Source organism: Patiria miniata, unplaced genomic scaffold (genome assembly GCF_015706575.1).
Source record: "Patiria miniata isolate m_02_andy unplaced genomic scaffold, ASM1570657v1 HiC_scaffold_29, whole genome shotgun sequence".
NCBI lineage: Eukaryota > Metazoa > Echinodermata > Asteroidea > Valvatida > Asterinidae > Patiria > Patiria miniata.
The window spans coordinates 1,563,687-1,580,148 of record NW_024037068.1 but is presented as its reverse complement, the minus strand read 5'-3'; the positions used below and the strand labels follow the sequence as shown (position 1 = coordinate 1,580,148).

General features: G+C 42.5%; 1 protein-coding gene across 1 annotated transcript in view; it reads right to left on the bottom strand.

The window, feature by feature from the left end:
* Positions 1-84: 84 nt before the first annotated feature.
* LOC119736279 (serotriflin-like) overlaps positions 85-16,462 on the bottom strand; it is a 33,428-nt gene continuing 17,050 nt past the window's right edge. Inside the window, exons 3-9 of the mRNA XM_038210325.1 lie at positions 14,036-14,139; positions 12,666-12,757; positions 10,355-10,387; positions 9,349-9,441; positions 6,869-6,985; positions 6,033-6,059; positions 85-2,910 (exon numbers count right to left, since the gene is read on the bottom strand). Of these exons, the coding sequence (XP_038066253.1) occupies positions 2,729-2,910; positions 6,033-6,059; positions 6,869-6,985; positions 9,349-9,441; positions 10,355-10,387; positions 12,666-12,757; positions 14,036-14,139 (648 nt within the window). The 3' untranslated portion in view covers positions 85-2,728. The remainder of the gene's footprint in view (positions 2,911-6,032; positions 6,060-6,868; positions 6,986-9,348; positions 9,442-10,354; positions 10,388-12,665; positions 12,758-14,035; positions 14,140-16,462) is intronic.

Genomic DNA, 16,462 nt, shown 5'->3' with positions numbered 1-16,462 from the left:
ACATTATCACTGTTTTGGGGCCAAACAAAGAGTATGGCTGGATTGCTAAGGAATTTTTGTACGGATCAGTCGTAATTTGACCAAGATGTGCCCAGTAATTTTTGAGTTAGACACAAAAGTATTAAGGGGGGACTTCCTTTTTTGGTTGAGTGTAGCTATATTATTATCAATGATTTCATGAATAGGTAGATAATTCTCCCGTCTGTACTTTAACTGCAACAGAAAGGGAACAGATTTCTCACAAGACTTGGGCAGTTTTACCCCCCACCCCCGAAAATAAAACCCGCACGACGAGCCAAAATGTCGGACTGTTGTTTCTCATAACGAAATCAGGAGTGTCGTTTTTTTTTTTTTTTTTTTTTACTTCAACATTTCTCCAGAATTTTGGAAAATACGAAATTTAAATTGATTTTTCATAATAAGGCATGCATTTTCAATACAACAGTGCATGCTAAGAGCTGCTGATTACACTTGCGTTTGTACAAAATATTTGGCGCTAAAAATGTGCCACATTTTAGAATAATAGTTAAACAGGTGGTTATGAACTTGTATACTTTACGCATTTATTAGGCAGTCCACACTGTTAGGTTTAATATAGTTGCGGTAAAGCTATATTTTTTTTGCAATATCATTATAACCTTATGGAGAGGTGGCGGACACAACAATATGAGGGCGCTAAATAGAAAAGTTTTGGTACCAAACTAAAACAGCGCCCTCTTTATTGTGTCCGCCACATCTCCATAGTTCGCTGGTCCCCACGGCCCTATCCAAAAGGCGCTGGTGGGGGCTAATCTGCTTCACAAAATCTTGTGAAGGAAGCGCAGGTCACGGTGGATCACTTGCTATTGACAATGTGCGTGGGTCATTCCATAAATGTGGGGTCCAAAAATGTTACCATTTTGTGTCCCTGTTACACCTGACCTGTGTAATTTGCCATAGGCTTTTTACAATTATCATTAATATTTGTTTGGGGTCTTTTTCCATCGCATAACCACTCTTGGAGATAGAAGACATTAAAGAACGTGTCCTGAATTTACAAAATCTCATATCATGATGTACCAGCGACACGAAAAACAAGCTCGAAATGATCTCGAAAGCCGCGGGCCATCAAATTCGTGTTCATGCATGAGTAAAGTGATTGTGCAATGTAACATCTGAAAGAAATAGTGTTTTGGGTACAAAAATCAGGTTTTTAAGCCTAGTGACCCCATGACGAGCTTTGACGGTCAGTGGGGACCCATTACAGTTACACAAAAGAGGGCAAGGGCCTGAGGGCACGAGACGAGTTGATAAAATCCTTTGCCAGGGCGTGATGATGGACGCGTTGATATATATAGCCATGCAATGCTGCACTGGAACGTTTGTTACTAACTAACGGAGAGACACGACTATTTCTTAAGTTGCTATGCTGTCCGCAGCTAAATATTGGACCCCACATTTTATGGAATGACCCACAGGGGCGGATCCAGGATTTTCAAAAATGGGGGGCACAAAAACTTTGTGCGCGTTGCACACATAACGAGACTGAAGCGCGAAATCCCTTGCGGGCGGGGTTGATGTGGGTCATTGACCCACATACATTTGGTGGTGTGAAAGGGTCATGCGCACACGGAAGAGCTGACCAACGTCAGGGGGCAAACGAGCTTAGAACGCATTGAGTCCATGTCATCGGGTCAACAAATGTTGTCCAGTGAGAGCAGAAGGCGATTAGCCACCACCAGCGCCTTTGGATGGGACAGTGGGGACGAGCGAAATCTCAGAACGGCAATTACAATGTACACAGCTTGAAGAAGGCAACAAATCTTCAATCATGTTTAAAGCAAACGTTACTACCAACGGTTGACGAAAATCAACTCTATGTCGTTCTCGCATGCTTTTAGACATACGACTGACCTTTCATTGGCGGATACAATTTGAAATAATTCCACAATCACTGAATCCTCCCAGTATTCAGGGTGAGTAAAAACGAAAGTGACCTGGATTAACGATTTTTTTTTCTTGAGAAACAATCAAATTTGATACGCCAAAGAAGAGTCTTAAAAGAGCAGGTTTTTTCATTCATCTGGAAAAAAAGACTTACTAATATTGATCCAAGTTATGCATGTTGAAAAGAACATATTTTTCACATTTTACAGCTGTCAAATGCCATTGGAAGCTACTGAGCTGAGTGAGAATTACAGACTGATTGGCATTCAAATACAAATGAGATTTTAATCATTAGGTCCAGACTGAAACATAATTGTTACTGTCAGATTTTGTGTTTTGAAAATGGGGAATAGTCAACTTTTTCCAGAATATTGATGGCGATTGTTGTCTGTTGTCCTTTGCAAGTTTTCATTCATTCATGGAGGTGGGAAAACGTTCATATTTTATTGTATTCAATGGTATTCATCACTTCGTACTAACGGCTAATGATCAGAGGTGGACAGGTGAATTTTATGAGCGTTTTATTGAAATACACATAACTTGGGAACAGAGTATGCAAATTGCGTAAAGTTTCAACTGTTACTTGTCAATATTTCAAATATCCCTATGTTATTTTTTATGACCACAAAATTTACAATATTTTGTTTCTAATTCGGTCAATTTTGTTTTGACTCATCCTGTGTATAGATGAGCATAGCGATTTTTAAAAAAAACCTTCAATTCACCATACAAACTAAAATGATCCTTTTGAAAATATGAGAACACTTTAGGATTTCGAACACCTTAATTCTCTTGATTTTGTTTACCACGGTATTTGATCCAGAAGCGATCTGGGACGTCGGCCCCTCTTCTTGCCCTTCTTCCCTTTCTTTCCCTTTTTGCCCTTTTTGCCCTTCTTCTTCTTCTTCTTCTTGGGCTTCGTGACCACGCCCCCTCCGCCACTCGTCGGTCGCGATCCGCCCCCTCCAGATCCACTCGGGTTGGCTTCAATAAAAAGGATGAATAAAATATCGGTTGTCTGATGGTTCTGGCGCGAGTGAAATTATGATACCCACAGAGGGCGCTCGTCAAATTTAACGGGGGAGGGGCAGGGGGCACTTCCACCCCCACCCCGTTTTTCCCAGACCAACAAAAGTGCCTCTCTCGCAGTCATTAATGTGCCCTCTCGATATAAAAACAAAACAAAGCAATATAATCGCGCTTAAAAATTGTCTCCTCTATTGTAATGCAAAATTTCCCCTCAAAAACACAAACAAACCTCGCGCGTCAATGGAAAACCGTCCCTCGAAAGAACAAACACCCCTCTCGCAATAACAAAATTTTGCCTCTTTCAAAATAGAAAATTGACAATAAAAAAATAGTGCTCCTCTCGCGATAACTTCTTGAGATGGAAAACTGCCTCTCAAAATTAGTGCTCTCATTAAAATTGTGCTCCCTCTCAAGATGGAAAACTATAGCCTGTAAAAAAAACTGCTACTCACACGAATAAAATGGTCACTGAACTGGCAAGCAAAAGCAGAGTACCCTTCTAAGTGGTCCCTTTGCATAGGCCTAACTAGTCAAATTCAAGGGCCGGACCCAGAGAGAGCTCTCTCAAGTAACAAAAATACCTCTTTTTTTAGTAAGGGAATGAAGATTTTTATAAAAACTGTATAATTATATCAATGATGTTAGTAACTTTTGTTCCGGGTAACATGTATTCCCTGCAATGTGAACGAAAACAGTTTTTGTGTGTTATCATTTTTAATGTATTGGGGTTTTTTTTTTCAAAATGACTGCCAGTATGCTTGTTACTGGATTGTAACAAGCATGTTTTTGCCGCTATTTTTGTTAAAAAGTGATATCACCTAAAAAGCTGCCACTGCTGCAATGCTAGCTATCGCATATTTTCAAAGTACAGGGGAGCATACCTTGCCACAAATCACCATAAGCATTATTACCCTCATTTGATACCGACCTGGTAGCCTACCCGTAAATATTTGTAAAATGAGGAAGTGGGTGGTTATTATAAACTTGCTAGAATGTCACTCCATTACTAGCGATGCCAGTGCTGGACGAAGGTCGCGCGACGCGAAACAATTGATGAGACAAATTGTAGGGCGAGCATGGTAAGGTTAATTGCTCGTAGTGACTCTGAATAGTCAACTGTAATAAGAATGAATGTGGAAAAGAGTTACGTAACAGCATTCATGTGAATAGCGGAATCATCTTTCGCGCAGCTATTAAAAACACAAAGATACCCTCCCGTTGCAGGAATGAATAGTCACCACAATATGAAATGCACATCAGTTTTAACACGTAAAGAGAAAACCACCTACTGAGAATAGCCTAGTGGTTAAAGTGTCTGACAGCGGATCCAGGGTTAGGGGTTCAAATTCCCGTGGTGTCATGTTTTGTTTTTTTAGCGCAGGCGAATTTGGCATTTAATTCAAGAGTTTTAATTTCCCGTCGTCATTTACCAACAGCAGTTAGCTCGGTCGGTCGGTAAGCTGACTCACAAGTTGGGACTGTCTGCGAAGTCCAGGTTGGCATCTGCGTATAGGTACGGGGTTCTTTTGCTGACTCGGCAGCAAGGCTTAGGGTGCCACCTCGTTTCCTCCCTTTATGGTGCCTGACTTTCGAGTTATGGATGGACAGGGAAGGAGGTGTGGTGGGCCGGGTACCGAGTCCCGGAAGAGTTCTATATTGGAAGTCGGTAAGGGGCTCATTGAGTTAGGGTCATAAGTCCGACTCCTGAAGACTTGGCCATCGCCACATAACTTTTTGTTTTATTTTTGTTTCTATCCGAGGACAATTGCAAGAATTATTTATTTGTTATATTGTATATTGAGAGCTTGTACCGTAGTCGTTCGAAAGTGCTTTTAAAAATTGCTCAAATATACAAAGAATTTCAAGAGTCACCCCTTCTAAATATCTTCTTTAGTGCTATTAATAATCTATCTGCCACGTTTGGTGCTTTGGACCAGTCGGTCATGATTCCGACCATAATGCCACCTGACTACCCGTTTAAAAAATCCTGTATCCGCCACTGCTCCTTCTATCCTTTTTAACTTAAAATTTAAGAACCTAACCTAACCCCCTCAAAAAAATATCCAGGTTTTGCTCTTTCGCCCTACGGTTAAATTGTTGACGCTAGCTTGTTATGGTCTTGTTTGAAATCTAAATATTCCCAGCATAACCGTAGGAAGGCTCTTAAAGCAAAACACGAGGCTCTGACAATAATGTTGATCAACGACTGTTTGTTTCTTTTTTATACTCGACGTGCTTCAAACTCTATGTTGTCATTCCAATCCTAGGCACTTTTTCGATTGAGTTGTCAAGAGGTCTGGAAAAAAGTGCAACGTAGCGCCAATTTAACATGTGCAGGTGCAGCTATCGTGTCCGGATTGCTCTATATAGATGTCCCCAAAGATGGAGACGAAATGGAAGCTCAGTCGAATCGGTTACGTTTCGATAGTCCGAAGTCCTATTGGTCCGAAGTCCCATTGGTCCGACGTTTCATTGGTACGAAGTCCCATTGGTCCGACGAAACATAATACTGTGTAGTTCCACTATAGTTCAGGTTGACTGACCCCAACCCTAACCCTAACCCTAATCCTATGGGCGTCAGACCAAGGGGACTTCGGGCCAATGGGACTTCGGACCAATGTGACTTCGGGCCAATGGGACTTCGGGCCAATGGGACTTCGGACCAATGGGACTTCGGACCAATGGTACTTCGGACTATAAAGACGTCCCCGTCGAATCATGCGAGCAACCATATCGTGTTGCAATTTGAAGCCTTTATTGCACCAGAGAACTAAGAGTATTTAAAACCCTACCCGTGGCTGATAATTAGTTAAAAGATTCCATGATTTGTTATCGAATCGATTGGCCTCGATCAAGCACGACTGTAGTTAGTTCAGTTTATTCAGTGGTGGGGATATCTTGATATCTTCGGTTCCTAATTTTTCCGAAATTTGATCCGAGATTTCTCGGAAATACAGTGTATTTCATGAACTGATGTTGTTCTTCGTAAATACTTATGAACTAGTAACAAGTCCTATAGTATACTTCTCACAAACAAAACAATTAAAAGCTGTTTCTTATTCCAAATGCAAACTTACCACAGTTGTAATTCCTATCCCGGGCACCTGTAGAAAAAAAGAGATAAAAATATAAAAACGAACTCATTACTCAAAACCTGTTCTTGCCATCACCTCATGCTAAAAATGTTTATTATGTGCACAAACTGATAGCAAGAAAGTGTTTAGATTTGCATTTACTTGTTAAACACATTTTTTTGTAGGCCAGGCAATTATCCACACAGTAGGCTAGCTTTGTCCATATGCCTAAAATTGAAAACTTGGCCCCATGGTCAATTTGACCTCTCTTGGAAAATTACATGTATCTGTGTCAAAAATTATCAGATGTGGACGTTTTATGTCTCACTTTAAAGTGGAAAAACGTATATTTTAAACCATACTCATATTATGTGATCTTTTTACACATTCTACGTCTGGCATTCCATTATATTTTGTTTGCATTTGTTTGAGTAAAAAAACGAAACCCAAATGTCGGGACCATTGCTTTAGTGAAGTTCTGCATGTAGCTCTTTCAAAATCTAGGATATAAAAGCCCAATTCATATGCTTTCATTTAGTACAAGAATCATTCAAATCACACATGCACTTTTCAAGTTACGGAGTTTTAAACACAACCACCGTTTTAAAGTTCTGTCCACGGATCACAAAATAGTTCAGTGTTCTTTCAGCAAAACGAAAACAGTTCACACACATCCTTATGTGATTTGTTTTCGTTTTGCTGAAAGAACACTGAACTATTTTGTGATCCGTGGACAGAACCTTAAAACGGCGATTCACTAAAACAATGGTCCCGACATTTGGGTTTCGGGTTTTTTTTACTCACCCTGTATAAAATAAATGACATGGTAATGTACTTACTACACTCTCCGCACATGAGAGGGCACCCCACGGGCACCATGGGATCGAACGAGCAGAAGGACGCATCCGGCCACCCGGGGTTCCGGTGACAATATTCGTGTGTATCTTGACAAACCTCTACAGTGTGAGAATCGACAATAAATATTGTGTTTGTAAAAGATGTAAATTATGATGTAGAAGAGCCATAAAGTGCATGCCTTTCTAGATCGAGCTAACTGATGGTAAACTATAGTACTGTTGTGACACGGTTGTCGCTAGAGGGTGTGGGTGGTTGAGGTGGGGATATGACCCCCTCCGCCCAAATGCTCTTGGGGTGGGGCTTCTGGAAAATCGTCGTTCTGTCAAGGGCGTCGATCCCCCCCCCCCCCCCCCCCCCCGGATAAGCAAAAAAATAAAGGAGGAAAAAAAGGGATCAAAGAAAGAAAAAGAGGGGCGAAGTCATGTTGCAGTTAATTTAATGGGTTCGGGGGTGGCAAATATCCCTGCCTACCCTCGAAAAATGATCAATCGAGAATATCGTGGAACAGTACAGGGATTTGGGGGGGGGGGCTCTAGAAAAAAAACCCTGGCGACGCCCATGGTTCTGTCGGCAAAAACGTGGGTCTGCTGTGAATATTCCACGATGAATAGCGCCACCCATTATCATAATATTGTCCAAGATCGTCCGCTTTGAAAAGCTCCCCCAAAATGAGATGGTCTTCCACCCCCCCCCCCCCCCTCCCCCTCTCCCTCCCACCACCACTACCGGACCAAGTCTAAATGTAAAGTAGGCCTACTGCACAGCACGAATTAGCTCCCACCCTTTTTTTCATCGCCAATTTAGGTTGTTTTTCCTTTCGAGAACATTCCATGACTTGCCATTTCAGTTGCTCATGAGTCAGACCTCGTATCAGCAAATCGCATCCGAAGGATCTGGCCCAGTTTCATGTTCGAGTAAATGTGACGGGAGCGCTTTGAATGCCACTTCTTGCGTGTAATTGATAGTACTTAACTAGCGGAACACAATGATTTGTTCCGTGGGCAATTTAACAATAATTCCGGGATTAGAAGTAAGCTGCCGGAACTGAAGTGATTTCCCGTTTTGCAAACTGAGAGTTTTAACACCGTTACAGGGTCCACGTAATACATGAGCAACCGATGGGTTTGCGTTTCAAAAATGAAAAGGTCGTGTTCGGAATCGCCACAGCGCGATTATTGAATTTCCGACAAGGCATCGGGGAAGGCTTTGAAATTCGCGATGCCTTAACTCAAACCCTCACTACTCAATACTCAAAATACTCTTCAATACTGTTCATACAGGGGTGAAGTCCTTTCAGCATGATGATACAAAAAAGTAAATAAAAAATGTCTCGTCGTATTTCCTTTTGCTTTTTAAACAATCTTGATGCAATAATTAGTTCTTTGTTTCCTTTGGCAAAGGCGCTTTATAAACACCACTTATAAGTATTATTATTTTATCAGAAAGTATGATATTACCAAATGTACCATTAGGAAGCCATCTTATCGTTATTTTCTTTTTGATAATAGGGAGACACTGGCTTTTAGGGAGACACATAACTGTCTCCCTAATGGCACAGCCCCCTTTAGAGGCAAAGTTTTATGTCACAGTTAGCTTATATTTGTTGCTCGTGGTCTAATTAGTTAACATACCGAAATTCGTGCAAAAAGGACAAGGGAATATTGGGTAAGTGTACATTTAAGTTTGTGCACAAGTCTATGGGAAAGTCTCCCTAATGACCCATTCCCAAACCAACTCTACATTAACTCTGAATTTAAAGTTCACTTCGAAAAACCAGGGACGTGCACGCTTTCGAAGTGCAGCGTTTGTAAAGTTTTAGGATTTGTCCGTCATAGGCCTAATTTCCAAAGTGGTGCAAGGGAGCAGGGCCATGGCAAGCACGCCCCAACGCCACGGTTGAGGCAAGTGCCCTCCTACGTGCCCTATAGCTCAGACTTTGGAGGAAGGCACAACTGGGGTTTTTTTCTTCTCAAACCTACAGAGGCCATATTAGGGGTACAAATATTATGTGACTGCCATGTTATTGACGTAATCTTACATGATGCTTTAAATAAAACAAATGAATTTGTTTATAATCTGAAAGTTTAAGACTAAAGGGAAATCGCAATAAACGCGATATTTCTATAATTAGCGCCCTCACAGTTGCAGCTCCCTCACTCGCTGAAAATATATTGAGTCACAAAATGAAGCTCGTACGTTCCTCCTGCATCAAAGCCCCCCCCCCTTCCCCCCCCCCCCCCAAGTGTTCGATAGAAATCTAGGCCCTTGGCTTGCAGGGCACGTCTTTGGAATGAAATGATCTGTGACTGAGTGTGACAACTGGCGAGGCACAGCCCAGCTTTGCCTGTTATCTTTGCCGAGCATGCACCGTCTCTAAACTTCTTGGATAGTTTAAAGGTGCTCTTGATTTTCAAAAAGAAGCTGACATTTATTTGCCATCGGTAAAGAATGATGACCGTACCTCCGCAGTCGGGACCCAGGAAACCGTTGGGGCAGCTGCAGGTGCACCTGGTCGGGTTCAGAGTTCCGCAGTTTTTACACCTTTTTGTACAAGCTGTAAAGAAACAGAAACGAAGACTACAAAAAGAAAGCTGTGGTATATGATAATATTCATTATGTTCCTTGACGTAAACTCTTCAAGAGGTAGCCAGTTTTGATTAGAGAACATCCCAAAACAACTTTTTATGGCCAAGATTAGTTTCTATATAAAAAGTTACTGTGAGTGGCATCTTGTAAATTTCCAGTCTTTTGAGATCAAACTCTTTCTATATCTTTGCCACTGTTTTATGATACGGGGGGTATTTGATAACTTGTTATGAGGAAAATGAAGTATGAAGCCCCTAAGGGGACACTCAAAAATAAAACAAATATATCTCGTTGGCATGAGATAACTATCTCATGTGCACGAGCTTTTTATTTTTGGTTACGTTCGGATGTCCTTGTAGGGGCTCCGTATTCTCCTTGTATTTGTATTTAAATTGAAATACATAACTCATATACGAATTTTCAATCTTTTTTTTTGGGGGGGGGAGGAATGAATTTCTTTTAAGGGTTTAATCGATTAGATTTCAAAGTGTATCTGACATTTCGCTACTGTCATGGTCGCTACTTATGATAACGGGGTTAATAGGTTGGGCCGCACTATGCGTGCATCCGCTTGTATGCTTTCCGTTCTCAATTACACGGCTTAGCGTGATCCTAGTTTCGGTCGGGGTACTGGTACTCTCTCCATAAAACGAGACAGAATCCTTGACATACACAGATTAATACCATGCTACGTTTTATTGAGTTTGTCAGAAATGTGCCTCGACCGTATGGCAACTTAATCATACATTGAAAGGCATACATGTCTACACCCTGTATGGGTCTATGCTGGAACTGTTTATTGAGATCGGAAGGAAATATGGCATTGTGCAGTTATACGATATGTAAAACGGATCGTGTTTGAATGATGACATTGTACTTACTGCATTCGGAGTTTGACTGTGGATTGCATTGATCTGGAAGGAAAAAGAATAACAGAAATACGGTAAAATTGAGAATTTCTTTTAAAACATTCCCTTTTACATCAAAATTTAGAAGTAAATGTTAAACTTTCACCCCCCCCCAAAAAAAAAAAACTGGTTCTAAAAATACGGCAAGCCAATTCAGTGTTATTTTTTTTTTTTGGTGCCAATTATTTTATTTTTTCAATTTTAAAACATTTCGAGCGTTTGCGGGTTTTTCACCTATAACTCGGCCGAACTTGGCTGGTCCATTGGCTGCCCTTCCTCCCAAAATAACATATTTCCTTCCCCACCCCCCACCCCCCCCCCCACCCACCCCATCCCCCATCCCCCCACCACCCCAATTATAGAGTCTGGTGCCGCTACTGAACTGACACTGTGAGAAATATGCTCAATGTTAGGCCAATAGACCATTATCATGTTGCAGCCATTTGATTTTTTTTCCCATTCAAATCAATGTAACCAAAGCGAGGCTGGAGGGAAGAATAGTCTGGTTCCTTTTTGCACAAAAACATTATCATTCAGTACTGCATACAGGGAACATGACTGCATTGGTAAAAGCATGATATAGGTCTATAGCTTCTCTGGTAATCATTTAGAAGCCTGTAGTGGCCCCTGGGTGGTTTATTCGTAGCTGAAGGACGACGCCATAGCTGCCTTTCATCAATTTCGGATAACCTTTCAAAGAGATGAAAATGTTGTAATGTTGTGCCTGCCCCCAGAAGAGCAAGGCTGTGCAAAATGCTCCCACCGAGTCTAAAATTACACCACTCTCTACGGACCACTTAAACTTAACATCGCCCCGTCTTAACTTATAAAAAATAATCAGTCCCATCTTATGTGTACAACGTGAGGGTCACTTTTAACAGCCATCTGCGGGTGGGGCGCCCTTGAAAATTATACCCCAGCTGAGTTCTCAGGCGGGGATGGTTGGTGCATGTTGCGCAAGCAGGCTCGAAAGGCCAATAGGTCGACCGTATCTGCTTGTTTCTCTACCGGCTATACAATAAACCGAAAATGACCTTCTGACCACCTCAGCATCAGTTGTTACTCCGAAACGCACGGCAATTTATTATTTGTGAAGTAATCTTACCAAAGAAATTTATGCTGAGAAAATGCTGGGGAAAAAAAGCAAAGATGCTACTTTCTGTATCGTATTTTTTCCCTACATTTTCGACTTCAAGGGCAGACTTGAAATTCAATTTAAAACATTATTTCCTCACTTCTCAATTATCCGTACGTCGGGAATTCGCGTCTTTTTTCATATCGCTCAGTGCAGAAGTCCTACATTATATCCGCTGTGATTCATGGGGCTCTTACCGGCTTTTGTACTTTGAGCACGGAAGAACTTGTGCCTTTGTTTTAAGAACATGCGCAGTTGATCCCCTGTCTGCATGGGGGTCAATTCTGGGGGGGGGGGAGTGACAGGGGGATATGCCCCCCCCCCCCCCGACACTTTTTGAAGGATGTGGGACACAATAACAAATCCCTCCCCCCCCCCCCCCCGATTGTTGAACTCGTGTGTCTCATGATTGACAGGGCCCTATTTTGTACTACAATGTATCTTTCGCTAAAATAATATGGTTGAAGTGGTCAGAAATCGCAAGAATTTTTGGGGGCCCTTCCCCACGCCGTAAGGGCTTCGCACTTCGCGTTCGCATTAGTTCTGATTGAGGTATGTCTCCCCCCCCCCCCCCCCCCCACCCCACTTTTGAGAAGCGATTGACGCCCCTACCTGCCTACTCCACTTTTTAAGCCCAGGCAGGAGCTTTTACATGTCACTTGGTGGTCGATTGGTCTGTCTTGCTGCCTGTCCCCGAAAATTGACTAAAAGTATGGTGTTCCATATGTGCCATCGGCGTCGCATTTTTTGTCGCATTTTTCAGCTCTGGCAGGGATCAATCAATTGATCGATTTCATGCAAGACTTCTTGCAACACGGCCAGGAGCTAATTGTGCACTTGCACTTGTTCAAGCTTAAGCGAATAAGAAACCTTTAGGCCCAGTTAGGATTTGGCCTTATAGTGTTCAGTTTGGATTTGAAGGTGATGTCCCTGAGAAGTAAAGATTTCAAGGGCGGGCGAAGGGAGGGCCCCTGCCCGAAGCCAATGCATGTCCCTCCGAACTCAATTTGGGGTGAGAGAATTCTCCAAAAGTGAACCGCCTGAATTCTCCAAAAAGTGAACCGCCTAAGTGCCCCTCCCGAAAACTGGGTCCCAGTCACGCCACTGATAAGGATAACTCTCTTTCTGCACGATAAAAATGATACTTACGGCACAAACCACGGAAGCAGTACGGCGCGTCCTGCCCACACTGACTGCAGGATGCGCCCGTCTCGTACGGCTTCTGTCCTTCGAAATTTCCGCTGGAGGGAAAGACAAACGGACAAATCACTCAATAAATATCGGGGGGGGGGTTGAGGGGGGGGGGGTTTAACGCATTGCGAAATATTTGAATGTTCCATCAACATCACCCCTCGAAACAGAGTAAAAAAAAAAAAAAAAGAAGTTTCTACGGAGAACGGTACTCAAATTGAATTTGACCGCACGGAAAACCTCAAGTGACCGAACATTTGTGTATAAATTAGAATGTAATAATAAAGGCCACACTTGGCAATAGCACAGCCAACTTATAACATCTTCTTGTCTCAGTCTGTGTGTAAAGCTTGTCAAATATATAGCTTTAAAACAATAGTGTACCTGAAAGACATCTTGCTGGTTTGCTCTCAGTCATGGCCGACTCCACAAACCTTTGGTGTTGATGAAGCAAACCTTTGCGTGCCGAACTGACTTTCAAAAAAGGGTATTGTTGTTGTAAGACTCTCCGCGAGGTTTGTTTATAAAATTATGACTCGGCATGCCTTGTCGAAACGTTCATGCATGGGTGTGTTTCTATAAGAGAGAGCGAGTTTGAACTGTGTGTATGCCTAGAATCCAAAATTTGCGCTTACTCAACAAGATCCAAAAGATGGTAAAAAAAGTTGTGAAAGTTAAAATCAGCACTAAAAAAACATAAAACCATAAAACCATACTTATGTAAGTATGGCAGCGGCGTAGCTATACGGAAGGGGTGCGTGGGGGGGGGGGGCGCACGCCCTCCATAAAAAGTTCGCCCCCCACTGAAAATCTGGCATCCGGAGAAAAACACAGCCATATGATTGACCATGATTAGCTCAAAGAACAAAAAGTCCCTTTTTTGTGCGTATTTTGTACCAAAACTCTTTTTCTTTCGCGAGTGGCTGTTTATAGTAACGTCCATTGGAAAGCGAATAGCGAGAGTTATTGTCTAATGTAGCCATGATGTACGTTTTGAACAGCGCCCCATTGGAAGATGGTGTCAAGCCCCCCCCCCCCCCCCCCCCCCCCCCCCCCCCCCCCCCAACTATTTGATTTTACGGAGGGCGGGTGTCCAGTGAAAAAAAACTGTCTTCCTTTCAGCACGGATGAAATTTTTGGGGAACCCCTCCAATGCAACCTCAAGTCCCCCGCCCCCACACGCCCCCTATCATGAGAACCCTGGCTACGCCGCTGAAGTATGGTTCAGAACCTTTGAGTTCTCAGAACCAGAAGCGATATCTCTTGGTTGCCAGTGTGAACCTCCACTCAACGGACCAGTTAACACCGACCGTATAAGTTATACTTACGCCGGTCCGTAATTGCAGACGACGAACCAGGCGTTTCTCTCCGAACCAATGCTGGAGCAGAACTTAGCACCACACCCGATCTGACGGGAATCAGCCCACACAACCTGTCATAAAGAACCAACAGAGGATAAACAGATGGTTTTACGGAGAGAACATGTGCTTGCCCCACCAACAATTTTCTCTCAGTTCTTCAAAATATATTGTTTAACTTTTTGAACACATAAACGGTTTTTTTGCAACATTTTCTAAACATTTTATTACGAGAGAGACGCCGTTACTATACAGTAACATGCCTCGGTTGAATTTTAGTCAGATTCAGATATCCATGTGCTAAAAAAGGAAAAGCATCATCCAGGCGGTTTATGTTTTTCAGCTGCTTGTAACTGAAACTTGTTTTTCAGGAACACATTTTTGTTTTACATTTTAACTGCAAGGGTAGGAAGGGGTGGGGTGCTGGCAGATGGCCTTGTAGATGGCCTCTCCCCCTGGCCCCCGCCAGATACGTCACATGTATTACCAAACAGTTATCCAGAACAGCAATGGACTCCCCTCTTTTATTGATTATCTTGAGAGAGAAAAAAAGGCATTCAATTTACAGGCAAAACTTTTCTGTCGGAGACTGAAGTATTCCGTAAAATCTGGGTCACTTGCACTGCATCCCGCTACATGTCTGAAAGACCAAAAACTTGATACTCGAAAGATATTGAATTTCAAATCCATTTTGAACAAGGCTTATTCTGTACTTGAATGATATGAGCTTCACCGGGCGCAGGTACAATCCACCAGGCATCCATCACCACCGACCGGGGCATCCGCAGTTCAAGCCCCCACGGAGGGGTCTGTCATGTGCCGGTCACGAGGGAATTCCGAATGTTACCGGTGGGGCATGAATTTAAAACCTCCGGCTACACGGATGAGATCACCCGTATGGCAAAACAGGAACCAAGGGTCTTTAAGATAGGTGAAGGATTAATTTTGGCGCAGAAGTTGAATTCCGCTTTTGCTTTGGCGCAAAATGGTTTTTGGCCGGCGCGCGAGGTTTCGAGTTTGGGTACCGGGTCTGGGAATCTGAAAAATCACCGGTGGTATTTAAAGATTATACTCCTGTTAATTGTAGGTTGGCTTTTATTACGGATTCGAAACCTCTTTTCTCAAATCGTTTGACCAGTTGCAGGATATGAATTTAAATCCTGTTCTCAAACGTCAGCCCAGTTGCTCCAACCGGCTTTGAATTGTCTAGTTTTGATTTTAACTCGTCGAGATCTTTCGACACTGCTACACCGATGAACATATCCCGTTTATGTTTGTTTAGTTGTAGGGAGACCGTTTTGTTTGCTTGTTTCCGGTATTTTAGGGATTGTTTGGCTTCGTCTTTTGTTACTTTGGTCCCGTTCGTTTTGGAAAAACACGGGTGAGTGTTTAGGTACAGACGTTTACCTGTCATTCGTGACAATTTAGTCATGCCTTTTGTGAGGGCCAGTCACGTGCACATTTAAATTGTTGGTTAAAAGACCGCATCAGCCGTTGTTAAAAGGCTTAAACCCCTAAAGCGTTTCATTTAATTTCAGTCACATAATTATGCACATGCACAATGGTCAATTGATGACAACAACATTTTTGGACACTTTGACCAAATTCCTTGCCTTAATGATTTTCAGTGCTGTGTTATGTAAGCTGTGTAAAATTCTGCATGTTGTGAAAAAAGGCCGATGTGGTTTGGGATTGGAATCATTAATTTGCCCTTGAGCATTAAACGGAAGTCTTGCCATGATGGCCGATAGCCAGGCAAATGATTCCAATCTCAATCGCAGCCCTTTTCACCACATGCAGGATTTTACACAGTATGAAGCCCGGGAAAGGACATGGTGGAATTTTGTTTTGGAATTTTCTAATTCGTTCCCACGAATTGCTATTTCGTTCCCACGACTTGCTATTTCGTTACCACGAATTGCTATTTCGTTCCCACGAATTGCTAATTCGTTCCCACGAATTGCTAACTCATTCGCACGAATTGCTATTTCGTTCGCACGAATTACTAATTCGTTCGCACGAATTGCTATTTCATTAGCACGAATTGCTAATTCGTTCCCACGAATTGCTAACTCATTCGCACGAATTGCTATTTCGTTCGCACGAATTACTAATTCATTCGCACGAATTACTAATTCGTTCGCACGAATTGCTATTTCGTTAGCACGAATTGCTAATTTGTTCCCACGAATTGCTATTTCGTTCCCACGAATTACTAATTCGTTCCCACGAATTACCAACTCGTTCCCACGAATTACTAACGCGTTCTCGGATCCACGAGTTCGATGTATGGGGGACCTCCGGCCCCGTGCACCCCCCAGAACTAACTTTCACCAATGTTTTTGGGTGCCTTTTAGGGTCCTAAAACACATATTGGATGTTAACAGTAAAACAAAT